Source organism: Misgurnus anguillicaudatus, chromosome 4 (genome assembly GCF_027580225.2).
Source record: "Misgurnus anguillicaudatus chromosome 4, ASM2758022v2, whole genome shotgun sequence".
Classification (NCBI taxonomy): domain Eukaryota; kingdom Metazoa; phylum Chordata; class Actinopteri; order Cypriniformes; family Cobitidae; genus Misgurnus; species Misgurnus anguillicaudatus.
The window spans coordinates 17363613-17390049 of record NC_073340.2 but is presented as its reverse complement, the minus strand read 5'-3'; the positions used below and the strand labels follow the sequence as shown (position 1 = coordinate 17390049).

Here is a 26437-nt window from a genome sequence, read left to right as displayed (position 1 = left end):
TATAACTTGCACATTAAACAGCTGTTGTATCTTATTAAATACTGTATGTGACCCTGGACCACAAAACCAGTCTCAAGTCACACAGGTATATTTGTAGCAAAAGCCAACAATACATTGAGTCAAAATTATTGATTTTTCTATTATGCCTAAAATCATTTTGTTATTATGTAAAGATCATAGTCCAGGAAGATATTTTGTACATTTCCTACTGTATTTTTGTGAATGGATGCAGTTGCTAAGGACTTTATTTGGACAACTTTCAGGGCTTTGAACCTTTTTTTTCCCAATTGGTTCGTTCCGAACAGAAGTATTTTAACGTTTTCGGTTCAACCCTACTGACTTTCCTGAACTGGTTAGAACAAAAAATAAAGTTCCAGAACCGGTTAATAACGTTCCATGTCACCTGTGGGACTTACAAATAAGTAGGCTGATCATTAAGACATTAAACTTAAATTATTAGTCTACACAATTTTCTCTATCTTGTCATCAAACATTAAAAAAGGCTACATTAAGTAAGCGACATAACTGTAATTCTGACATGCCTACATTTGTTTCAGCATTATACATGAATTAAGAAAAGGACAATTATGAGGGCAAACTACTTAAACAAATGTTTTTATTAGAAAAAGAATACTGTGGTATTTGGAGATCATTCTGTTTGTATGTTTCATGTCAAGAACAGAAAGATTGTTCGCTTGCTTTTTGAAACGCATCTCTCCGTGTATGCACTCTTGAGTGCACTTAAACACGCGCACACACACAAACACAGACGGATACCAAACAACACTTCGGGAAGAAGATGCAGCATAAACAATCGCTCCACGTAAAGTGAAAATTACATTGTTTTTCAGTTCTTTATTCGCCAATTGTATTTTAATGGACTACAGCAGGGGTCACCAACGTAGCCCGCACAGAGTCTGTGAGGTGCCCGCCAAAGCACATTCTATTAATAGTCTCAACTGTAATATTTATTCATTATATATTTTTTTATATTAGCTTGGCTTGGTTTACGTATGTTACAATTTTAAACAATACTAAAACAAGTCAAATAAAATAAAATAAACAGGTAAAACAAAAAAGCTTTAAGTAGACTATATCAAAAAGTAGCCCTCCAGATTGTTTTATCCATTGTGGTAGCCCTTGCTCATAAAAAGGTTGGAGACCCCTGGACTACAGTATGAGACACAGTAGCCCAACTCTCTCTCAAGTTTACACATCAAGAGTTCTGATCTTTGAAGGGCATAGAGATAATCACGTTTGATTTGGATCGGACACATTCAATTGCATACATCTGTGCGTCTGTGCGTACAGAAAATTGCTTACTTTAGCGCCTTTTTGCTGCATAAATTGTTAAAAATCACTGAAGTGTTGACATTTTCCAGCCTTTGAAACACGTGCAAATGATCAACTTTCACCCCACTTAAATTTGCGTATTAATCCGCAAATCGCATGTGAGCTGAACCGTGGGTCATGATCTGTACGGAAATGTAACAACTGCGATCCGTTACACCACTAATTAGTATTAAAAAAACAAACATCTTGAGATACTTGGTAACCTACAATATTTCCCTCTTATGATTGAGTATTAGAGACTTGGGCTTGAGTAGACTACTTATGCGCAATCCAGTCATTTCAGTGGTATTAACCTGTTACCATTATTTAAAATAACTGTATTGACCTGTTACCATTATTTAAAAAAAACTATTCTGTTCCGGAACATATATTTTTTTGAAAGTTTCTGGTTTCGTTTCTGTTTCTCGCAAAACATCAAAAATTTCTGGTTTTTGTTCCGTGAACCAGTTCAAAGCCCTGACAACTTTAAAGGCGATTTTCTCAATATTTAGATTTTTTTGCACCCTCAGATTCCAGATTTTCAAATAGTATCCAAATATCAAAGGAAAGCTTCAACTTACAGATGATGTATACATCTCAATGATTGGTTTTGTGGTCCATGGTCACATATTTGAAACTCTGAGTTACAAAATAATCACATTGAGATTAATATTCGCAAAAGCTTATTTATTCAGGCAAAACAAATTAGACATCTCATTAAAATGCAGCAATATGTGGCCCATAAATACTGAAGCCAATATAGGACCGCTCAGGAAAACACTAGGCTAGGACGCCAACAAACTGTACGCAAATATTAAATAACAGCTAATTAATTTGGTACAACTGCAGTATAATATAACATAACAAAAAGATACATAAAAGATTAAAACATAACATTCTGCTACATGCAAATGTAAATTTAAAAGTTCTCCTCAAAGATGTCTTTAATTTCAAAATCATGGAGGCTCTGACAAGAAACAAGAAAAATGTTGTTTTGACACCAAGACGGGCGGGCAATAAGAAAAATTCATGCATTTGTTAAGAACAGAGACAGGAAGAAATGCATGAATAGCAGACCTAAAGGTCAAACAAGCTACATACCTGTAATCATGTTAACCAGTACACAACAAGAGGATTTAAGATCTGTCATCCTGCCATTTAACAATGTGACATTCAGAACAACTTAAAATCCCCATAGCGAGATAAATCATAGTTGACAACCAATTTCATGATGTCAAACCGAGCAAATGCGAGGTGTAACCATTTGTCCACTAATGAGTTCTGAATGAGGAAAAACAGAAATAAAGGATGCAGTACTCTTGTCCTAGGTACTGGGGTATCACAACAGTGTTTAATGAAAAAATACTGTGATGTAACATGTTTTTTACTTTAAATACATTTGGCATGAGGATGAGATAGTTTAACATACATTCACTTTGTTTGTGCAGTTATAAAGTTCCTCTTGCCAATGTTTACCAGCAAAGCCTATTAGACCATTCCAGAACAATAATACTAAAATATACCATCAAAAATACCATTATATATATATATATCTTTCTGTTATATTCTCAAAACAAAACACTATAACAAATAAGCTATATTAAAGGGACAGTTAAATTAAAGGGACACCCAAAATGAAAACTTGGCCATCACCCATTTACCCTCATGTTGTTCCATTCCTGTATAAATGTTTTTGTTCCACAAATGAAGATATTTTGAACAATATTTGAAGAGTTTGGTTCCAAAACGCAATAAACGCCATTTTTGAAAAAAATGAGTTACTGCCAAAATCAGTATTATATCAGGTCAGTAGTTAAAAGTAAATAATTAATTTTACGCAAAATCCAATACCCGCCGTGATATTCTGTCATCTTTTCTCCCTTTTTTCCCAAAATGCGACAAACGCCACTGCTGCTTTTTTACAGAATGCAATAAATCCATTTCTGATATTACAGCGGACCATTCACGCAATGTAAACAAACATGGCGGCGCGCTGAGTACACGGAGTCCTAGTTTTCCTCATCTACTTTGTACTTCGTGATCAACAAACAAAACAAAATAATACTTTAATAGCATTGCCAAACCTGTGATGGTTTTCTGTGACGGGAAAGAAACGTAAGCCATCAACAGCTAATAATTTCCGCGAGAGGCACTCGGTTGCTTGTTCTCCCGACAGCATCAAGCTTCTCATGCTAAAACATTGTGTTCTTCATATAACAAAGTAAGTGTTTTGGTTAATGCCATTAATGTTTATTTTTTAATCATTGTATACCACTAGTCAACTAAATAAATATAAAATGATAAAGATGAATGCACATTTATACATTGATTTAATAGATTTATAGCATTTTGAAATAAAAAACTGTCATGGATTTATTGCATTTTGTGGAAAAAAGAATTCGTTTTTATAATAAATCTTTGAAAATCAAGTTATGGATTTGAATTTTTTATGTTTTTATAACCTAAAGATGCTATGTGAAAGTTTGTAACAGAAAATACTGGTTTTCATCTTGTCACTTTCTTGGTATAGAAAACACGTTTTTACCGAAATTTGTCAAAATGGATTTATTGCGTTTTGGAACCAAACTCTTCATTTGTAACTAAGCAGATCTGGGGCACCATAGACAGCATAAACAAACGTTTTTGTTTTTTTTGACAGAGTCCTTTTTACAGTAGTTTATTTTTGATAACGAGGGAAATAAATTACAAGTTAAAGGAATAGTCTACTCATTTTCAACATCAAAATATGTTATTACCCCAACCAAGAACCGTTGAATCATCCCTCCACCATCTGTGTGCGCGCACGCAAGCGCCGGAGCGCGCCGCGACGCCTCGATAGCATTTAGCTTAGCCCCATTCATTCAATGGCACCACCCAGAGACAAAGCCAGAAGTGACCAAACACATCAACGTTTTTCCTATTTAAGACGAGTAGTTATACGAGCAAGTTTGGTGGTACAAAATAAAACGTAGCGCTTTTCTAAGCGGATTTAAAAGAGGAACTATATTTTATGGCGTAATAGCACTTTTGGGAGTACTTCGACTCGGCGCAGAAAAACCCTCCCTCTACCATTATGAGAGTGAGAAGGGGAGTGGACTTTTCAGGCGAGTCGAAGCACTCCCAAAAGTGCTATTACGCCATAAAATATAGTTCCTAAAATATAGTTTAGCCACTAGCCAGACCGATAAATAAATACAGTCAGACCAGAATAAATGATACAGGTATGGAACTTGAGCGTGAGTAAATGATGACAGAATTTTTATTTTTGGGTGAACTGTCCCTTTAAAATACTTTTTTATAAATACTGTATTTATATATTCTTTATTCTAAATATATTTTTAAATCCATCTATGTCCGTTTCCCTCCACGCTATCAAGTTTTCTGTTATTGGCACATGGGCAGTATTGGTTATAGAAACCTAGTTTCACCATGCCAGCGGTGAGGCTATCCGAGGGCTTCTAGGGTTTTCTGTTCCCTGTATTTCATTGAGTGCTCTCTGTAAAACAGAAACACAAAAAACTTGTTATCCATATAAACATAACAATGATCCATAACAACATATGCTTAAAAGGGAAATTTCACAAGATTTTTTTAAAATGTGAAATAAATCTTTGGTGTGCCCAGAGTACATATGTGAAGTTTTAGCTCAAAATACCACACAGATAATTTATTATAGGATGTTAAAATTGCCACTTTAAGGTGTGAGCAAAAATTTGCTGTTTTGGGGTGTGTCCTTTAAAATGCAAATGATTTGATCTCTGCACTAAATGGCAGTGCCGTGGTTGGATAGTGCAGATTAGGGGTGGTATTATCCCCTTCTGACATCAAAAGGAGGCCAACTTTCAATGACCTATATTTTCACAAGCTTGCAGAGAATGGTTTACCAAAACTAAGTTACTGGCTTGTTGTTTTTCTAATTTTTTAGGTTGATAAAAGCACAGTGGACCCAATTATAACACTTAAACATGGAAAAAGTCTGATTTTCATGATATGTCCCCTTTAAAAATAAGGATTTTTGCAACTCACCTCAAATTTGGAGATAAATTCAGCAAAGATGCCAAAAAAGGCTTCGGTGGTTGTGGCCTTACTGTCTTCTCCAAAGTAAGATGCCACCTTATTAAACTCATCCATAGCTCTTTGCTGCAGGGAGTCCAGTGACTGCACAGATGGATGACTGTTCTCTAGAAAGCTCTAATATGAAGGTCAAGGACCAGTACACGGCTACTGAAATTCATCGTAAATATTTTCACAACAAAGTGTAAAGTCAAAGTGAACTGTAAGAAATACTAATGAAATGTAGTTTTATGAAATCTGTGTTTTTGCAAAATATGACCCAGTCGGTAAAAACCAAGCTAAAGTTATTTTATTGTGATTTGCTGAAATCATCCTACATCATGTAAAAAACATTCTGTGAAAATTTAACCTTGATATCTTTAATATTGACTGAGAAGGGCATGTAAAATTAAGGATTGAAATCAAACATTGATGCTCCTAATACCATAATTTCATTATGAGACTTTAGCCTGGACAGAAAACAAGTATTGAATACAGGTAATACAATACGCTCACCTAAAGGATTATTAGGAACACCTGTTAAATTTCTTATTAATGCAATGGTGGAATGGTGTGGGGGATATTTTCTTGCCACACTTTAGGCCCCTTAGTGCCAATTGGGCATCGTTTAAATGCCACGGCCTACCTGAGCATTGTTTCCGACCATGTCCATCCCTTTATGACCACCATGTACTGATGGCTACTTCCAGCAGGATAATGCACCATGTCACAAAGCTCGAATAATTTCAAATTGGTTTCTTGAACATGACTATGAATTCACTGTACTAAAATGGCCCCCACAGTCACCAGGTCTCAACCCAATAGAGTATCTTTGGGATGTGGTGGAACGGGAGCTTCATGCCCTGGATGTGCATCCCACAAATCTCCAAGATGCTATCCTATCAATATGGGCTAACATTTCTAAAGAATGCTTTTAGCACCTTGTTGAATCAATGCCACGTAGAATTAAGGCAGTTCTGAAGGCGAAAGAAGGTCAAACACAGTATTAGTATGGTGTTCCTAATAATCCTTTAGGTGAGTGTATATTATATACTGTGTATATATATAGCTCTGTTGGTGGATACACTCATAACCGCTGCAAAATGGTCCTCTGCAGTGGCTGGGATTTTTGAACAGGCAGTTCTTATTTCCTGGATGGTGGAGTGAAGGTCACTGAGATCAGCAGTAATGGTCCTCTGATTAACTGTATGTACAATAAAAAGTTGTTAACATATATGTGATCGTGGACCACAAACTAGTCATAATTCGCGCAGGTATATTTGCAGGAATAGCCAACAATACATTGCATGGGTCAAAATTATAGATTTTTATGCCATTTAGTAAAGATATTTCGTCAATTTTCTACTGTAAATATATTTAAAATGTATTTATCATTAGTAATATGTTTTACTGAGGACTTCATTTGGACAACTTCAAAGGTGATTTGTTTGCACCCTCAGATTCCAAATTTTCAAATAGTTGTATCTCAGCCAAATATTGTCCTATACTAACAAACCATATATCAATGGAAAGCTTAATTGTTCAACTTTATGAGACAATATAGACCCTTATGACTGTTTTGTGGTCATATATAATGTTTGTGACGCCTCTTATGATAACTATTTAAAGAGACAGCTTAACTTTGGCAGCTTGTGGCACTGTTACGAGGTCCATGGCAAAGCTGAGGAGTTCTGGGAAGTGTTGGCATAGTGATTTGGCAAGAATGTGGAGAAAGGTTGACTTTCCATCAACTGTTTTTGTTGTGTTTAGCTGTGGAAGATGAAATATTTAATGATTAAGATTAATGTAACCCAAATATAAACAATAACTATAGTATGCACTGTAGAAAAAGGCATTCCTTTTGCAATGGATGTAAACATACCTCAGTAAGAAAATTTATTTTGAACCCCGTTGTTTTACTCGTTTTTGGCTGACCATTATTCAGATAATTTCCCATAGCTAAAACAAACTGAAAACAGTAACAAAATGAAGATACAGAACAGGTCATTCCCAATTATTTTAAATTATAAGAGAAATCAAATGTATGCATAATTGTATTGTTTTACCTCCAGGATTTTGGCCAGCCTCTTGCTGTTTTTGAGCTCTAAAGAGGCTTTGTAGATGCACTCATAAGCAGCTCTCATTTCTTCTGTTTTCTCCTGGACAGTGGTCTTGAAGAGAAGACTCCTGAGTCTGGTCTTATACTCCGGTACATGTAGCATCTGTAGATCACACCCATGAGAACCCATGATTATACACTGTTAGACAAAATGGTCAAAACATGTACCCCAGCTACCACTGGGGCAGTATTCTTTAACTCTTTCCCCCCCACCATTAACAAGTCAATTAAAAGAAAACATTTGCATAAAAAAAGTGTTCCTGATTAATTTTTATGTTAAACTGCAATACCGCGATTATCCACTAAATGGTGCACTTACCCAATTTATGATAAAACTGAAGCCAAAACGTTGTTTACTCATTTGTATGTTTTGATAATCTTTCTGAATCTGATCGCTAACAAAATTTCTTTACAAAAATGCAATTATTTCAGCTTTTTGCTAAAAAAAATGGTATTTCTAAAGACAAATAACCATATTTAAGAGTTTATAAGCAGAAAAAATACATAGATAGGATGAAACGTTTTTTTCCCCCGTTTTGTTTGTTGTTTGTTTGAAAGCAGAGGGTCTGTTTTTTTTATTTTATATATTTGCATGTTTATATATTTTTAGAAGAAAATTTTCCTGGAAGGCATTTTTGTGAAACTTTTGTGAAAATCACAAAAAATGCTGGCGTGCAACTTTTCAAAAAATAGCTGGCAGGGAATGAGTTAAAGCGGTCATATGAGAAAATTTTTTAACAATGTAAAATAAGTCTTTGGTGTCCCTAGAGTGCTTATTTGAAGTTTTAGCTTAAAATACCACACAGATAATTTATTATAGCATGTTAAAGGAACAGTATGTAAGAAATTTATATCAATTAATCATAAAATGGCCCTGATATGTCACTAGACCTTAAGAAATAATTTTCATTTCAAATACTTATATGACTCACAACAGTGGTCTGGCCAAGATATTGTCATTTAAAAGAGTTGCAGCCCTCAATTGATGTTTATGTTGTCATGTTGTGTATTGGCCACCAGTTGTGTGATTGCAATACCAGTTTTGGCCACAATCCTACATACTGTTCCTTTAAAATTCCCATTTTGTAGGTGTGAGCAAAAATGTGCCGTTTTTGGGTGTGTCCTTTAAAATGCAAATGAGCGGATAAAATGCAAACACTGATCACAATGATGGTGGTTTGTTGCAACTGAAAGTCAATTGTGCTGTCAATTATTTTTTCTCTCTTTCTTTCTCTCTGCACTAAATGGCAGTGCCGTGGTTGGATAGTGCAGATTAAGGGGCGGTATTCTTGTAATTTGCCTTGCTACCTACCTCACAAAACAGGAAAAATTTGAATGACCTAATTTTTCACATGCTCAAGTCACCCTGAAAATACAGTATTGTGCAAAGTCTTAAAGGGCACCTATTATGCCCCTTTTTACAAGATGTAATAGGTGTGCCCAGAATGTGTCTGTAAAGTTACTCAAAATACGCCTCCAATCATTGGTATTATATCATGTCCAAAATACCCCTTTTTGGGTAAGAGAAAAAATGCACTGTTTTTGTTTGTGTACCTTTAAATGCAAATGAGCTACAGCTCCTAACTTCCTTACCAATAAACAATGAGCATTTTACTTCAAATAGATCTGATTCCTGTGAATACAATCTGAGATAATAGAGTCTTACTAATCAGATATCATGGAGGACAGCATACAACTCACTGAGGGCAGAAACTATGGTGCAATGGGTGGGGCTTTATCAGTGTGACCTCACATTGATAAGAGAATCAAAACAGCATGTCAAATGAGACTGCTTTGATTTATAGGGGATTAAAAAAGAAAAAGTGGTTGGATTTTTCTCATTGTAGGGTGGTTGTGTTCACACAATACAGTAGCAACACACATTTATGTCCAAACACCTTGTAAAAGTGGATTTTGCATAATAGATGCTCTTTAAGCCACCAATATTTTTGTTGTTTTAGAAGTTTTCCATATTATTTTTTATCTCTTTATTAAGATACAAATATAAAATTGTTTCTTCAGGCAAAAGGCAGTATATAGTGTGACCTCTCTTGACACTAAGGACATGTTGAAATCTTTTGAGGAGGAGACTGAAGTCCTAAAGTCATTAGATTAGATTTAGAAATTAGGCTTTCATTTCATTTTGGTTTGAGAGAGCCTGCAGGTTCCTGCACTGTAAAAAATGCTAGTTAAAAAATCAATATTGACCCGTGATAAGTTGACAAAACGTAGATTTTTTTTTAAATTGCTTAACTTATATTTTCATGTTACTTTAACTTAAATTAGGTTGATTTGACAAAAATGCTGCATTTTTTTACTTTTTAATACTGCAAACAAATTTCCTGTATTTTCTGGCAGTATTCTATAAAGAGACTAAGAAATAACCATTTAACCACTGTACAGTCACTTTACTATTGGAAAAACAACAAATATTATGATGGCATGGTGGCCTAAGACTTTTGCACAGTACTGTATGTCTCCTGCAATTCATGAAAACCTCAGGAGTACCTGTAGGACAAACTGGTCGGGCTCACTGAGCTTGGATGGGTCTTGGTTGTAGTGTTGAAACTGTTTGACCTCCTCGTCATCAGGTGCATACAGCAGCAGTTGTTTGATGTGCGAGGGTTCCAGGCGCTCGGTGCTCATGGTCATGAGGATTTCTCGCAGTTCATTCGGCGACAGCTTCAGGTGCGCAATGAGGATAGCTGAACAGGATTTCCAAAGGTGGTAAATAGTAGACTCTCAAACACTCTCATTGGGAAAATTCCCACACAGATGCTCAACACATCTCTATAACCTTCTCCGACACAGCTACGTGCCTACGTCACATGACAAAACCTGACTCACTCTAGATGATTCCTCTTGAAAATAACCTCGGTCATACTCACAGGCGTTGTAGGCCTTTTTATGGGAGAGAATCTCTACCACGTCTTTCTTTTTAAAGTTCTCGGGCAGGAACGCGGGCTCTGGAAGAGAGACTGAAACATTTAATGACAGTGTAAGCATGGGCTCTTCCGTTACCGGTAGTGGAGACAATAAACTGTATGGAAGGTCATGAGAATGAACAGAGGCTGAAAAGCCAATAACTGGATGGGAATGACGGGATTGGAGATACACAAGTCTCCATGAGAGATGAGCTGAAAAAGTCCAAAAATAGACAAGGTAATTGTGTAGTACATTTTCATGATACTGTACAAAATAACGGCACATATGGATGAATACATATTGTATATGAAGAGCTAACATGTTTTTCTATAAATGAGCAATTGAAAAGTTTATTAGTCAGAAATGCCTTATTTTTTACAGTTCACTTTAGTCATTTTATTGGTGTCTTTTGCTGCAAAACCCTCTAAGTATATGCAAAAATCTCCACTTCTAAAAAAAGTCTCCATTGTCCTTTCAGAATAAAGGATAAAGGCTCAAAAAATGTCAATATCCTAATATATCTCCAGGAAACTAAAAAACTTGCCCTACACGCACTGTCGTTCATCCTATTCATCTCCCGTGAACTTAGAGGACTTTGCTGAAAAATCATTGTGGTGTTTAATGAATTCTGTCAACAAATCGTTATTTCTGAACAGCATGAGGCCGGGATTAAGCAGATTTGAAGCGAAAATATTTGATGAACGTTGATACTTGTATGTGCCAAGAGCATTCGGTGAATATCATTATCTCATGTGGAGTGGAGGTACCGTTTAGCGGCTTTTACATTTTAGCTCTTCATATAGTCCTTTAAAGACTGAAAATTTTGTTAAATGTCTCTTAGGGGGCATGTACACCAATGCGTTTACGCTTGTGATCGCTGAATGTTTTCCAATGGAATCACGTGCTTTTCAAAAATGGCAGTAGTTGGCAGGTTTTATCTGCGTTCGGCACTAAGGGGGCGTCCACACCAAAGCTTTTACGCCCGGGGCCGGCGCATGTTTTCAATTGTTTCCAATGGAAGCACGCCAATTTTTCAAAAAAAGCTAGCGTTTGTCCGTGCTGGAAGCAGACGCTCTGCGTTTTTTCCGCGCTCAACGATGAGCGCCGAGAGTTGAAAAAGATTCAACTTTGGGTGAAAAGCTCCACTCATTAATTTCAGTTCTCACATGACCATCCAATCACAGTGTAGGAAGGGCGGGACAAATATCACAACAACCAACAGGCGCATCGCACAACGACTGATAAACAAAGTAGAAGTATCCCAGCTACCAAAGCACTCAGCTTAAGAAAGTTGGCAGTCGGCTGAAATAAAGCTGCCAGTGGGCGCCCACCGGGCGTTTTCAGCCGCGTTAAAAAGCTTTGGTGTGTCCGCCCCTAAGCGCCCAGAGTTAAAAAAAAAAGTTCAAGTCTGGGTGAAAAGCTTGTCAATGTCACTTTTCTCTCAGCCGTCCAATCACAATGTAGGAGAATACCACAACAACCAACTGGCACATCATACAACGACTGATAAACAAAACAGACATATCATAGCAAACAAAGCGCATAACTAAAAAAACACTGGCAAGCACCCACAGTCAGCATCTGCCTCGCGTTTCAAACGTTTTGGTGTACATGCCCCTTAATGGAAATGAATAGTAATGCATTTGATGGTATTCTTGGTTAGAATACAAATAGTAGAACTTACTGGAATTCCTCTGTGTGCCAAAGTACAGATCCAGATCCAGATACTTCACCATGTCACTCAGTTTATGATAATCAGGATCATCTCCCAGCTATCAAACACACACATCTCCATTCAGTGTTGAATCACATGATCTCTGCCTAAATCTGAACACATTTCCCATATGCAATGTAGTTGTTATGCATCATTAACTCACCTGTCCCCAGATAGTTCCTTCAGAGTTCTCCACCTGCTCCCAGCGTAATCTCTTCACGCTCATGTGATTGTTGTCAGATGCTTTCGGGCTGGGTTTGGGTAAAGGTGGAGGATCGCAAGGTGGTGGTAGAGGAGGTGGGGGTGGTGGGGGTACCTTGCTCGACAGTGTGCTTTCATATGAAGGTTTGGAATGATGGCTCTGTTGTTTGGGCTGGCTGGGGGAAGTTCTGGCAGCAGAGGTCTGCTGGCTCTGATAGATGGACTGGGTGGGATGTCGAAGGTGTGTGTGCTGCGTTTTTGCTTGTGGAGGTTGAGGAGCGGTGTGTGGGGTGGACTGCAGGATGGGGTGAGCTTTTGGTTGGTGCAGCTGGAGAACCAGCTGAGTGCTGGGCTGAGGAGAGGAGCGTCGGGGATGGGTATGTTGGGATCTGAGATCTTCGCTGGTTGGAAGGACCTTGTGTATGGAGGGACGGTTGAGGAGAAAGGAGCGGGGCGGTGGTGGGGGCGGGGCTATTATGGGGTGGTGCTGAAAGGCTGGCGGAGGCTGGGGTAGGTGTTCCGGGGTGATGGGAATGGGCGAGGGAGGGTCTGTGAATTGGAGGGGAGGCGGCGGAGGTGGGGGGCTCTGTGGGGGAGGGGGGATGTGGTCAGAACCTGATGAGTAAGAGACTGAGGTGGAGTCGTCACTGCTGCTGTGGTCTTCACTGCTGGCACTGCTCAGTTCATGAGGAAGCATGTTGACCTCCTGTTCATCTTGGAAACTCATCTGGTGATAGCACACAAACATTTACGTTTATGCTTTTCACTGATGATTTTATTTAAAGCGACTTACAATTAATTTAAGGTACAGTATGAATTTGATCAGTATGTGTGTTCCCTGGGATCGAACCCATGATCTAATGCAACAAGAACACCAGGACATTTTTACAGGATCACTGTAACCAGGCCTAAACTTACTCTTACTAAACGATGTTTTATTAACAAAGTTTGGGAGGAAGATGTTCAAATCACCTTGTAATTTTGACCAGCTGTCAACAATCAACAATCAGGTGTCCACCTGATCACCATTAATGGAAACCTATATACTGGCAATTGACTCACTCACTTACCTGGTCACCTTTTTAACCAGAACAGGGGGGATTGTTCTGGGTTCGAGCCTAAATCCGAGCCCGGAGCCCTCCCCTCACCAGGAAGCACTCCGGGCTCGGGCCAATACCGAGCTCAAAGCCCTCTCTTCGGACAGCACGGCAAATACGCATTCCAATAACTCTATCCGACTTATTTGTAAGTGTGAACTTGTGAAACTGTCCGTGTGTCTGACACAAACCTCCTCATAGTCGTTCTCTCCTCCTTTAATGTCATCCACGATATTGACACGGTGACCCAGCTGCTCGCTCAAGGCATCCAAGAACTTGTCTGTATCTCGGCTGCGAGGTGGACGTGAGAAGGTGAAGAGCTTCCTGCGGTGAGGAAGAGAGCTGGGAGGCTCGTCGGAAGGCAGAGGGGAGGGAGGGGGGCTGTCCAAACTAACATAAGGATTAGATTCGACACTGCCCGGAGAACGAACAATCTGCTGGTAAGACTCAAACTGAGGGCCTGGAAAGGATTCAGTCCAAGTCAGAGAGAGGCCAGATTTACGGTTCCCTGCAAGATGAAAAGTCATTATTGAGAATAGGAAATATAAAGGTGTTACTCCTAACAACTAATGACAAAGACTTGAAGGGATAGTTCACACAAAAATAAAATTTCAACATGTATCCACCTTAATTATGCTGATCAAAACCCACATATGACTCTTTCTTAGAGGCCTTCACGGGTCCACTTAGATTGGAAAACCTGAGGTCCGACCCGAGACCCGATCGGGTTCGGGTCTAAAAGTTTCACATGTGCCTCGGACACGGGTCGGGTACAGTAATAGCGGCATTGGGTCTCGGAATTTTTTTTTGCCGAACGGACCTGAGAAGATCCAAACTCTCTCGCGTGTGTGCGTCAATGTCCTTCTCAAAACCTCTCATCTGTTTGCCAAGAGTGCTTGCAACATTGTGTGGCTGGCGGTAGGTTAATTTTCATTGAGAAAATGTCAGTCAATTATAAATGTACATTTTAGGGTTACCTTGGTGTCGTCGTCAGATAACAAAGTAAAACAAATAGAATAGCTCACCAAATAGGTTGCTTTCTGTCTGACTGCTGTGTGTGGGTCTGCAGAATGCACACACGTCAGTGCCGTTTACATTCGGGTCCAGTCGGGTTAAAAAAAATTCCAGTAGTTCGGGTCTGACTTGGGTCTAATTTTCTCGGGTTGTCTCGGTTCAGGGTCTTTCTTTAAAAAAAAAAATTTATCCACGTCGGGATCGGGTATAAAGTGATTCGGGTCATTTCGGGTCAGGTACATTTCTTTGGACCTGAGAAGACCTCTACTCTTTCTTCTGTGGAACACAAAAGACACTATTTTGAGAAATGACCATACAATAGAAGTGTCAAATTGGTTCCCAAAGTTTTAAAAATATCTTCTATGGCATTCTTCAGAAGAAAATCATTCAAGTTTGGAATCACATGAGTTTTCATTTTTAAGTGAATTAACCCTTTAAGACAAGCTACTAAGTTAAATCTTAAATGATATCTACATAAGCAAGCAAATTTGCACAGCCATTATCATATCTGCTTGGCTTGTCATGAAGTTCACTACATCTCCAAACATGGTAGACACCTGAACAACACACCCAATTGTGCATGCTGATCATTTAATTTCCACAGATATGTTTTCATTTTTTTACATTTATATTGACATAAATTGAAACATTTAAAAAGATTTTAAAGCTGCAAATCGTAATTTTTTTATAAAAATAAATTGTTGAGTAAATACGCACTGTAAAAAACAACTGATTTAACGGTAAAGCCCTGAGTATAGTCTGTTTTTTTTCGGAGTATGTGGACGTACAAGCATAGTCGAACGCAACGCATCTCCTGGGCTACATATTACATTCTTCTGTAGCCGCATGCATGACCTACGCGTACAATGTACGTGGGGTTTCAAAAATATGGCGGTGCGCATACAGTACGCGTGCACTCTTCTTCTTCGAAAATGGAGTCATGCTCACTGTATGTGGACCCTCACGTGCGTAAGTGTAAAAATTGACAATACTTTGACCTTATGCTTATAATAATGATTTTTAAGTTGCTTGGTTGGATCGGATTTCGCAGGAAATATAACTTGAACTTTTTGGGTTCACACCAGAAGGGAGTTCAACCATTTGCGCAAGTTGATTACATACAAAGTCAATGCAAAGATGCAATCAGAGATGTCCTCGCGTGGGGCGGTGCGAATTACGCAATATGGACGGCGCGTTTGCCGCAAAAACACTCGCTATTTGCCTCAAACACGTCTTCGCGCAAGTGGAAAAATCAGGCGAAAAATCAGCATTACACAAAGTTAAATCCCGCGAGTAGTCTAGAGCGAGTAAAACGATGCCCCACGTTTGGTGTGTACGTAACATTACTGCATGATTATGTCAAATTGAAACAGAAAGAGGACCTGACTACACTTTTGAGTGTGTAGTGCTGCAGTTGGAGTGTTTGTAGCTTGTTCAACAATTGCTAAGATTTTAAGCTTGTCATCTAGATGGCAGTGCATAATCTGTAAAGTTTATCTGTAAAGTCAGGGTTTTTTAACATCTGAAGATATTAAATACTGTCACAGTGATGACTTTTTCCTCTGAATAGGTAATACATCAACCTGATTTAGTGGAAACATTTACATTTTCATTTAGTCAGAACAAACACTGTAGATATGATAAGGACTTTAAGGAAGTACTTACTTTTCTCAGCGAATAACTGCAATTTTATGTTTTAAACAGAGATGGCGATAGAGAGGCAAAGGTTACGTATTGCAGCTTTAAAATAAATGCGGGAACATAGCTGCCCCTCTTTTAGGAACATCAGTAAGGTCAAGCACAGATGCTCAGTGATGGATTGTCACAACTCAGATCCATCCCAAAGGTTTAGAGGGGTTCATTTTTTGGCTTGTGCATATGCAATTTCTTTATGGATCTTGTTTTGAGAATAGGGATATTTCTACATAGTCATTCTAGACAAAGTCTATATTAAAATAAAATTGCATGGCTCAGTTTCATGTACTTTTAGTAATGGGTATAGCTGATGGGTATACCCAAATCTGTTTATTAGAAAAGGGTGTCCACGTATTTGGCCACGTAGTAAACACAATAATAATAGCCCCAAATCTTTTTAAGTGAGTGCTGTTGTATATGTAAGCAGACAAAGCTCAGAATACCTGTGTTACTGTGTGTATAGGACTGCGTGTATGTATTGTTCTCGGTGTGGCTCATGCCGACAGCCCTGGGCGAGGAGTGACTCTGGAGAGTGCTGTCGTTCTTCCCGACGTACACGTTCCCAAGCTCCGTGTACATTCCTGACATCTACAGGTCGGGGCGTGGATGCATGAGAGTAAGCATGATTTAATAACAGCAGTGATGGGAATGAATTTTGGATGATCTTTAAATTGTACCCACGTGGCTGAGATCTGGGGATTCTGGGAAGGAAGTGCCATCCCCACATTGTCTTTCCTCAGGAGTCACAGGGTCAGTGAATGTTCCTGAGACACAGAAAAAGTGCCATCTAGAAACATAGCATGTGCATGGAGCTGTTTGCCCTTCAGGAGCTACATGTAATGTATGAAGAGCCTGAGGACAATCAGCTGGGCAGTAGGCGGCTGAGAGGCGTACAGTGTTTGCAAGCAGTTTATAGCTTCGCCTGATAAATGTTTGATGAATCATAAACATGACTGAGAAGAGTTAGGACTGCTTGTTTACCCCACAAGAGCGGCAGAATGGCATTGCTAGGTGGAGAAATGTTACTGCATAAATGGTCAAAAAACAGGCACAAGCTGTCACTGGGGCAGTACCCTTTAAAAAAACGTATCATTTAGGTAGAGATATGTATACACTTGGTAGTACTAATATGTATCGTTGAGGTACTAATATCCACTCTTTAGTACCAATATGCATCTCTGAGGTATTAACATTTTTGAAATTACTTTTTGAAAGGGTGCCGCCACAGTGACAGCTAGGGACCACTTTTTTATATTTTTTCTGACATTGTATGAAACAATGAGTGGCTTATATATGGCATACTGTATAAACTTAGCAGTCTATATTCGTTTTATATAATCTTAATCGCAGGGTCCAAAATTAACACTTGAGATAATAAGAGTAAATATTAATTTTTGTCATTTATTATAAAGAAAAAACTAGCCAGTTAAATCATCAGCTAACTGTATTACCTGAATATAATTTATATTAAATTATTATATTATATATTAAATTAAAATTCTTATTATAATAATTATTATTATATATTAAATTAAAAAATTCAAACATCTGAATATATACAGGAGTTATGAGTAACATATTTGGGTGATTCTCACGAAACCATTGAAACACCACGGCACTAATGATTTTAGCTTTAAAATGTGTAATATAGTAACATTAAAAAGCATCAGAATTAACACAATACTGTGTTCTACCTTGCACAATGTGTGATTTCAACATAAGAATTTATAATTGTACATTTTATCTGATTTTCTGCTGAAATTCTCATTACCGCAATGTGTCCGGCTGGTTTGAACATGCGTTATGTTGTAATTTATCAAATTAACACAAAAATATTAAGAAAAAAAATAAATGGATGTTTTGCTAGACTACTTTAGATGACAGAAAAAATATTTACTGAATATTCATGTATAATAATAATGAAGAAAAATTAGGAAAATTATGTGTCCATGCCTGATGTTCTCATCCTCCGCAACACTTTTTGAGAACAGTTTAAGCACACATACAGAATTTTAATAAAGTTTGATTTTGAGTGACCAAGCACATGGACCAGTTACTTCAAGATGGCTACCAGGTAAGATCATTTTTTTGCGGTTAATTTGAAATATTGTCTTGTCAGAATGCTTACACGACATTTTGATTATCATTACCGCAACAGATGCTTATTAAATGTTAATTTAATTAATAGAAGCATAATACTTTGATTTTAAATGCATGTGCAGAATCTCCAAATTATGTTCTTTCAAGTTTGTCATGTCATTTTGAAAATATGTCAGTGTTGATGTTTTCTGACTGTTGCGGTAATGAGATTTTTTTAGGACTAATTTTTTAAATTATGTAACAAAAAGTGTTAAATGATAAGTAAAAGTTTTTAAATTAATGTTCCCATTTACTTCAGACTTTGTTTTTCAATGTCTGGTGGGAAAAAAAGTAAATTTAAGCCATTTTTACATTTTCATGCTTGACATTTTTAAAACCAAGTTTTCGTGAGAATCACCCATTTACAATGCCTCAAGTCTTGTATTTTTTTATATTGCTCACAATATGAAATATTAGGAGGACAAACAATGTGTCTGATGCTCCAGACTGTTGCACCCTGATTTCACAAGAATTCGTATTTTACATACAATAGTGCTAATTTGCATGAATTTGTACAAAGTGAATCATACAAAAATACTATTATTTATTCATATTAATGTATTATTAGAAAAAAGCATAAAGCCTAAATCTATCATCAGGCGAAAGCAGTTAAAGTCCCTGTAAAGTCAATCTTGAAAATTGTTTCTAAACACATTATAAAAGTTAAAAATGCATTGCTGAAACACGCCACAAAGACTGTAAACTATGTAGTACTGAATTTCAAAGTTAGATCGGTAAAATTTTTTCACAATTTCTTAGTTTTTTTAGGTGCCACGAAAACAGTCGCGCAATGACGCACTTGATCACCGCGCCTGCCCTAACACTATCGCGAGCATCCATTCAGGTTGCAGCTGTATTTTAAAGTTTAGAGAGGCCTTGTCCCAAATGACACACTCCGGACTTATGGACTTCCTCAGAGTCCACACTTTGAAGAGATCATGTAGTGCAGATCTTAGGGACCCTTGGAGTCGTATTTTTGGTCCATCAGTGTGAACTCCTCCCTTCCGTCGTCTGATTGGTCTGATTGCTCTTTCGCAAGGACTTGTGGGTTGGTAAAGTGCGCGAAGCCTGCTGCAGTGTGGGCTTCGCTGAAGAAGATACAAAGGGGGCGCTGATGAGCACACTTCGGAGTGTAAAAATGACAGATGGGACACCCTACAAACTCATAGACTAAGCGAGCACGTGAAATCTAAAGCCACAAAAACAGAAAGTCCACATGAAGTGCGCCATTTGGAACAGGGCCAGAGATGGCAGCTTTCTCGTGAATGAGCGTAGTTTCGGCGCAGACAGCAGACACGCCCCCAGCATTTGAGAGCAGAGAATCCAGCCTGTTTTTCCAAGATTTTGATAACTTATTTTATTTATTTGGCGTTATTTTTGTAATCATTCAAATTTGGCTGGGTAGTTCATATCACATTTTTCCTGTGGTGTCACAAATTCAGAACACATTTAATATCTAACTTTACAGGGACTTTAATACTAAAATGTGTTATAATATAATGTAACAGATACAAATATCCATGACAGTTGCCGTCACACGCTCTAAAAAATCATGGGTTATTTCCAACCCAGAGTTGGGTCAAAAAGGGATGAAACCAACCTGTTGTGTTGTAATGCTGGGTTGTAAACATTTTGAAGCATTTGATTGGATTGAAACAAATCCAGCATTTATTAGAATGCCAAAACTAAGGGCTAGCGCAAACGCCTCTTGCCATTAGAAAACTATTATCGGGATTTACCAAAAACAAGCATTTAGATTAGCGCCATTATTTAAAGCCTACAAAAAGGGGGCTAAACCCTATGCTAGTTTGCACTGCTCTTGGTAGTTTGTGTTGGTCATCATGGAAATTTGATTTTTGCGCCTCTGTTCTTTAACTCCCTTTAACTGTCTTTTTTCCACTCCCATCAGCGCTTTATTGAAATTGTGCTCTCACGCTTATTTTCCCTATATATACAATAATATATGAACAAATAATTCAATTGTCATAAGTACAAAAAGCAATGCTTTATATTGTATATTTAAAAAAATAAGTTTTCCTAAATGATCATATATGAACAAATAATAAAAAAAACACAATTTTACTGTTGCATGTTTTACTGTTTAAATTAGAACTAATTTTAAATCCCTCACTATTGCTAGTGTGGCAAAAAGTTAACTTTGGATCCTGTTTATTAGTAAATCACCACATTGTGACAGCTTGAGAATGACATACCCATCCCGAGGTGAGTGCCGATGATGCAGTCATCTGAACTTCTCTCCCTCACATTGTTTTTGTGAGAAGAACTCGACACTCGCATGGAGCTACTGCGTCTGTGGGTTTCTGGACCGAGTTCTGGTTCTGCATTAATACACACGCACACAAACTCACAATGGATTCAGGACACAAAACCTCTATAGGGCTGATGGTCACACACTAACCTGCGCTTTTAAAACCCAGGAAGCGGGCGATCTTGTTCTTGCAGTGTTCCTGCTCCTCGTAGGTCAGCAACTGATATATGAACTGCCAGATCAGCTGTTTGGCTGGAGTGTCCAGCACAGGAAAAACATCCACAATGAGTGTGTCCACATTCCTGTTACATACAAGAAAGAAAGCCATTTTAAAAATATCTGGGCCTGTATCTTTGAGCGGCTGCACTGGCGAGAGTTATTTATTAAATCTGGAAGAGCCCGCAGATTGTTCCTTATTGTTTATGAGTATGTATTTGTGCTCGAGGCTTAAGCTATTTTTGAATGCTTTTCACATTTGCCGTGGTACTGCCAAGCTGCAGAAAATCCCTCGCTGTGAGAACAGCGTGCTATGACATTTGTAGTGATATGGAAGGATGGTTACAGCCTATTAGAGTTAATTAGCTCTATTGCCTTTAATTGCACATCCACCACTAATATATACTTATATGTATGACTTATTTTTAGTAATAAATAATTAGATTTCTCTTGAGATCTTTAATACTGACTGAGTAAGACCATGTCAAAGATTGAAATCAGACTTCTCATTAATAGATTGTAACATTTGGATTTCACAGATGAATTTTGACCTGACCTGTGCTGGAAGAACGTCTCCAGGGCTTTGCAGATGGCGTATCTTTCTTGCAGGGTAAGCAGGTGTTCAAGTTGTTGGCTGAAGGTACGTCCATGTACCCGGATGCTTGGGGGCAGGATCTCAGCTACCCACTGCAGTGAGCTGAGGGCCGGAGAGCGTGAGCGCGGGACTGTCGGTGTGTCCTCTGGCTCTGAGTCGGACAGTGGAAAATCTACTGGACCCTCCTCCACAACTATAGTGGGCATGGCACCACTGCCCTGCAGCATGGACACTACCTTCTCATGGGAACAGTTCCTAAATGAACATCAAGGAGATAGTAGCAGTAATGTTGTAAGACTAGATTAACTATTTGCAACCTAAAAGCCTGGTGGCATTTTTTAAATAAAATAAAATATGCAAATAATTACAGCATACACTACCATTTAAATGTATAATATAGGGTCACTTACTCATTCTTTATTATTATTTTGTATTATTCATATATGAAGAGTTTGGTTCCAAAACGCGATAAACACCTTTTTTTATAGTTACCACCAAAATCAGTATTGTATCAGGTCAGTATTAAAAAGTAAATTCTTAATTTTACGCAAAATCCAATATTCGGCGTGTTATTGTGTCATCTTTTCTCCCCTTTTTCCCAACACGTGATAAACGCCAGTCCTCCTTCTCTGCAGAATGCAATAAATCCACTCAACCAATCACAGCGCACCATTCCACACCAGTGGCGGCTGGTCACTAGGGGGCGCTGGGGCGCCGCCCCCTTAAAGCTGGCCAGAGAGGAAAGCTACTTTAACATGTTACCAAAAAGTTAAATATATAGTGCAAATTAATACAAAATAAATTCATTTAGTTGTACTAGTTCACTGTGGGTCAGGTTATAATTTATTTAAAACAATTAAAAATCAAAACTGAGTTCGTTGTGTGTGTGTCATGTTTGTGTGTCTGGGGCGCACCCCTAATGAGTGTCTATGTAGGTCAGGAAAAAGGGTAAAAACATGTGACCTGAGGCTGAGCTCTAAGTGGCTGGTTTCGGATCCGCCCTGGGTCGCAGGACTGTGCACCCCAAACACTCCCACTTATGTTGAAAGCGAATCAATATTGCTTTTAATGTTTTTTACCTCCTGTGATTGGATCGTTCGAAGAGTCTCATAACTGCGTTGGAGATTGCTGTGTTAACTGATAGCTACAGTACAGATCAGTGAAAGCAAGTGAAATATCTTGAGATGAAGGAAAATATGCTTTTATCCTTACAAAATCACCCTATACAAGGTATTTAATTGATGAATAAATAAAGGATTAAGAAGCTTGGATCAGATCGACCAACGGAGTCAAATGATGGCAGTCTGTTTTCTCCACCACTTCTCATGGCTAGCTGGATATCATGTAAGTCTTCTTGAGTTTTATTTTTTCCCTGTTTGCTGTTTTAAAGTCTGAATGTGTGATAGACGTGCACGACATGAACTTTTGTGGCACGTTTGAGCTTGTGTTGCGTGGACATAATGAGAGCGAGTGCTGCTCATATAATCCGGTAGGCTATATTACGTGGCTTGGTCAACTTTGTTGTTAGTTTTGTTGTTGTAGAGTTTAAAAAGCACCCACGAGAAAACCACTGTTTTTAAGTAAACTTCACGAACCGTGCATATTGAGCTGATGGACTGTATGTAACAGTTACTTAGTCTGTTGTGAGGGGAAAATGTGCTTGTGCTATTGCTATAAAAGCAAAAAGAAACGTACGAGCCTGTGATTAGGCAACTTTAGTGTCTCTTTTTGTGTGTATTCGGTTGCGCTAAACGAAAAGTCTTTGACGGAGAAAATTTAAGCAGGATAAAGAAAAATATGAGCGCCATTTTGGCAGATGCCCATACAACTCAACTTGAGAATGTAATTCCTAAGTATGTCCAGTTGGTGGCAGTGTGTTGCTCAAATGACACCCTGGTTTCTAGATGTTCTCGCGATATTTTGATGTCATACACTGATTGGTCTGCGCATGGCTGCTGAAGTTAAACACTACATGTCAGGAGCGCTGCAACAAGACGCCTGTCTAAAGTAAAGATACAAAATCTAATGACAAGAGTCTGCATTAATCTGCCTTCATGCGTTTATTACATAAGATGGTTTCAGATGAGTTTAGTTCAATTCAGATTTTTACATGTTTATTGATATTTTAATGGCAGTAGTATTTTGTTATTTGATTTGTTCATATTTGCCTGTTCAGCACAAGTAGAGGTAACTGCAGGCTGGAGCAATGGGCGTGGCAAGAGGTTGGAAAGAAATAGGGCGTGCCACGAGGAATGGGGCGTGCCGTAAGGTCTTTTCAATTGGACGCGAAAAGCTTCCTGATCCGCATAAAAGCGAGCCATAAACTTAATCACTTCATATTATGTTGCTTGCTGATGTATGTATATAAACAATTTTATCGTAACACACAGAGCAACACTCACACGGTGTTTGCTGATTCACTCACTTCTTTTACTGCTTTATTCAGTACAGAACTCACTCTAATATAGAACACTGTTGCCCCCTAATGGCAACTCTTCATATAGCCCAACATTTAGCTGCATATATAACACTATACAAAATACATTTCTTTCACTGTAAAAATAATATTAATGATTTGAGAATACATTCAAAAGTACGTTACCTTCGAAACCTTCTGTATGGCGCGGGTTACATGACGTCATCACCACCGCAACTTTTTCAGGATCAATCATTAAAAACATTCATAATGTTTGTGATAAATGCACTTTTTGTAAAACATCACTTAAAGATATTAAACATTTATTTTTGTATTGCCCTTTTTCTATTTCATTTTGAACTAACTTCAAAACAGATATTCCTAAAATAGAAATTCCCAGTATTAGAATTTAGAACCTCATGACATTTTACTTTGTTTCCAAAACCCATATTTTTCTGATAAAAAATTATATAATTCAATGATTTTGTCGACGTTTTATATGCATAATACACAAATAAAAGAAACCCTCCTATATTAACTTTTATAAGACCTCGCAGTATACTTGGAAACCCTTTCAAACATGAGATCACAAAACAAAAAGTTTTTGAAAATATCTATAACTACTTTGATTCATAAACTTTTATTTTTGTATTCATTTGTATTTTTCATTTTATACTTGTTATTCTCCGATTTACACATTTTGAGCTGTATTTACAATGCTTTGTATTAATCGTTTTTTTATTGCATTATACTTGAAATGTCTGTATTTGAACTAAATAATAAAATAAAAAATCATTAAAAAACAAATTATTATTTTAAAGATAAAAATGGTACAGCAAATGTTTTGGCTGTATAAAGGCATATACGTGTTTGATCAAACACACCATATAATCATTATATGAAGTAAAAACGGTTTAATAAACTTCTTTTAAGTGACATTAATCAATTAAGCAAAACAAACACCATTTTATCCAAAAAAAAAAAAAAATATATTCAGTCATTTTTACAATATTTTTTTGAAACGTAAATTGAAGTTTTCATAAAAGGCTTTTGTTATCGTGTTCAAAAATCATTCCTTGGAAAATAAACCATCAAACACTCTATCAAAATAGAACGCACAGTGACCCCCTTTATGGCGAACCGCGCGAAATCTGTGGCTTTGCAAATGGCTTTATTCTTGCGATATTCACAAGGTCTAACAACACTGAAAGCACAGAACGGACATAAATCGCCGACTCGGATGCAGGCGCGGAGCTATGGGCGGGCCTGGGCGGGCCTGGGCCCGCCCAGATTGACAGCTGGCCCGCCCAATCAGAAATGTAAAAAATACTACTCTGTATAGTTAGACATGTATACTACTTTATGTGGTGTAATTTATCTATTGTTATGTTAAAAACAGTAAAATTATAAGTAAGCCTGATAACTATTTAAAAACTATTAAAGCAGTTGAATGTTGCGTTATAATGAAATATTCCCGAGCAGCTTTCATCCATGATCACTTTGAGAACTTTTTTTGCAAGCAAGTAGAAAACGTATTTTGAATAACAACACGTTATAAATATGTGCTGCGCGCTTTCCTCTCAATAACATAAACACACAACAAATATGACAGCGGGGTAAAAAATAGAAAGAAAACATCTGATCATAGTGATGTTGTTTGATATAGCAGCCTACCAGCTCTGTAACTCAACACTATAAGTCACGCCACGTTTATTGATACACTTTATACAATATAGCCTATTGCTTTTAAGCAACAAATAGCCTATCATAACAACCTATAAGCCTACTGTGTAATTGAGACATTAATTTAAGAAATGCATTAAAGCAGAAAGACGTAGGCTGCGGAAATATAGTGGGTTCACTTCAATCCACACCACAGACGTTCTTGGTTTGCTTCTTATTTATTAAATCGAGGCAATTGTTTGATCAAACATTGATTAATATTAAGATACAATTTATACAAAACGAAATTCACTTTAAAGAAAGTCTTTCTACAAAACAAACCTCGCAAAATCGCTTGCCCGACGTCCATTAGGGGCTATGGCGAATTCCTGTCGGGCTAAAAAAATGATGCGCCTTGGCCGTCGGGCGGAGGACAAAATATTGTAATGTGTTTGCATTCTCTCAGATTTAGTTAGGTAATTATGTTGTATGTAATTCGGCGTCATCTTGTTAGCCATTACTATCCTCACTAACAAGTGAAACTGTCAGGAATTGAAGTGAAAGCATTAAATCCATTATTCCTTTCGTTCACGTCTGATATGCGCGCTCCTCGGCTCCGCTCTTCACGAGTAGGCTTGCTCTTGTGCTCATCAAAAAAGTATATTAAATGTTTATTTATTTGTCATTTCGAATAACCCCAGAGTCTAACATTATTCTAGCAATTCCCTTTTTCTTTCTTTATTTAGTAAGTTAACTTAAATATGTGAGAACGAAAATATATTTTTAGTGATTTGCATGAAGAGAATATGATGTTAGAAGCTTCATTTTAAGCATTTAGTAGCCGTATTTATTTAAACACTTTAATAGGTTATTTTAAAAAGTATAAGGTTTTTTTGGGTTCATTTATATTTCCTGTCACTGTGTGCAGGTTCTTTTTTGTAGGCTTTGAGAGCCCAATATTTTTTTTTACCAAAAAGGCTTGATAGATGT

At 37.6% G+C, this 26437-nt stretch overlaps 1 protein-coding gene across 5 annotated transcripts in view; it reads right to left on the bottom strand.

Annotated features, from left to right (window-relative positions):
- Window positions 1-4499: 4499 nt before the first annotated feature.
- The window catches only part of grid2ipb (glutamate receptor, ionotropic, delta 2 (Grid2) interacting protein, b), a 42005-nt gene continuing 20067 nt past the window's right edge, over window positions 4500-26437 (bottom strand). For 3 of the 5 annotated variants that reach the window (XM_073866837.1, XM_073866835.1, XM_073866840.1), the window contains 16 exons: window positions 21331-21624; window positions 20709-20860; window positions 20503-20628; window positions 16832-16914; window positions 16594-16738; window positions 13633-13949; window positions 12307-13071; window positions 12114-12201; window positions 10393-10482; window positions 10013-10209; window positions 7452-7607; window positions 7268-7354; window positions 7028-7155; window positions 6471-6591; window positions 5359-5523; window positions 4500-4828 (listed from right to left, as the gene is read on the bottom strand). In XM_073866837.1, coding sequence (XP_073722938.1) covers window positions 4757-4828; window positions 5359-5523; window positions 6471-6591; window positions 7028-7155; window positions 7268-7354; window positions 7452-7607; window positions 10013-10209; window positions 10393-10482; window positions 12114-12201; window positions 12307-13071; window positions 13633-13949; window positions 16594-16738; window positions 16832-16914; window positions 20503-20628; window positions 20709-20860; window positions 21331-21624 — 2986 coding nt within the window. In that variant the 3' untranslated portion in view covers window positions 4500-4756. The remainder of the gene's footprint in view (window positions 4829-5358; window positions 5524-6470; window positions 6592-7027; window positions 7156-7267; window positions 7355-7451; window positions 7608-10012; window positions 10210-10392; window positions 10483-12113; window positions 12202-12306; window positions 13072-13632; window positions 13950-16593; window positions 16739-16831; window positions 16915-20502; window positions 20629-20708; window positions 20861-21330; window positions 21625-26437) is intronic. The other 2 variants (XM_073866836.1, XM_073866838.1) reach the window with 2 other exon arrangements.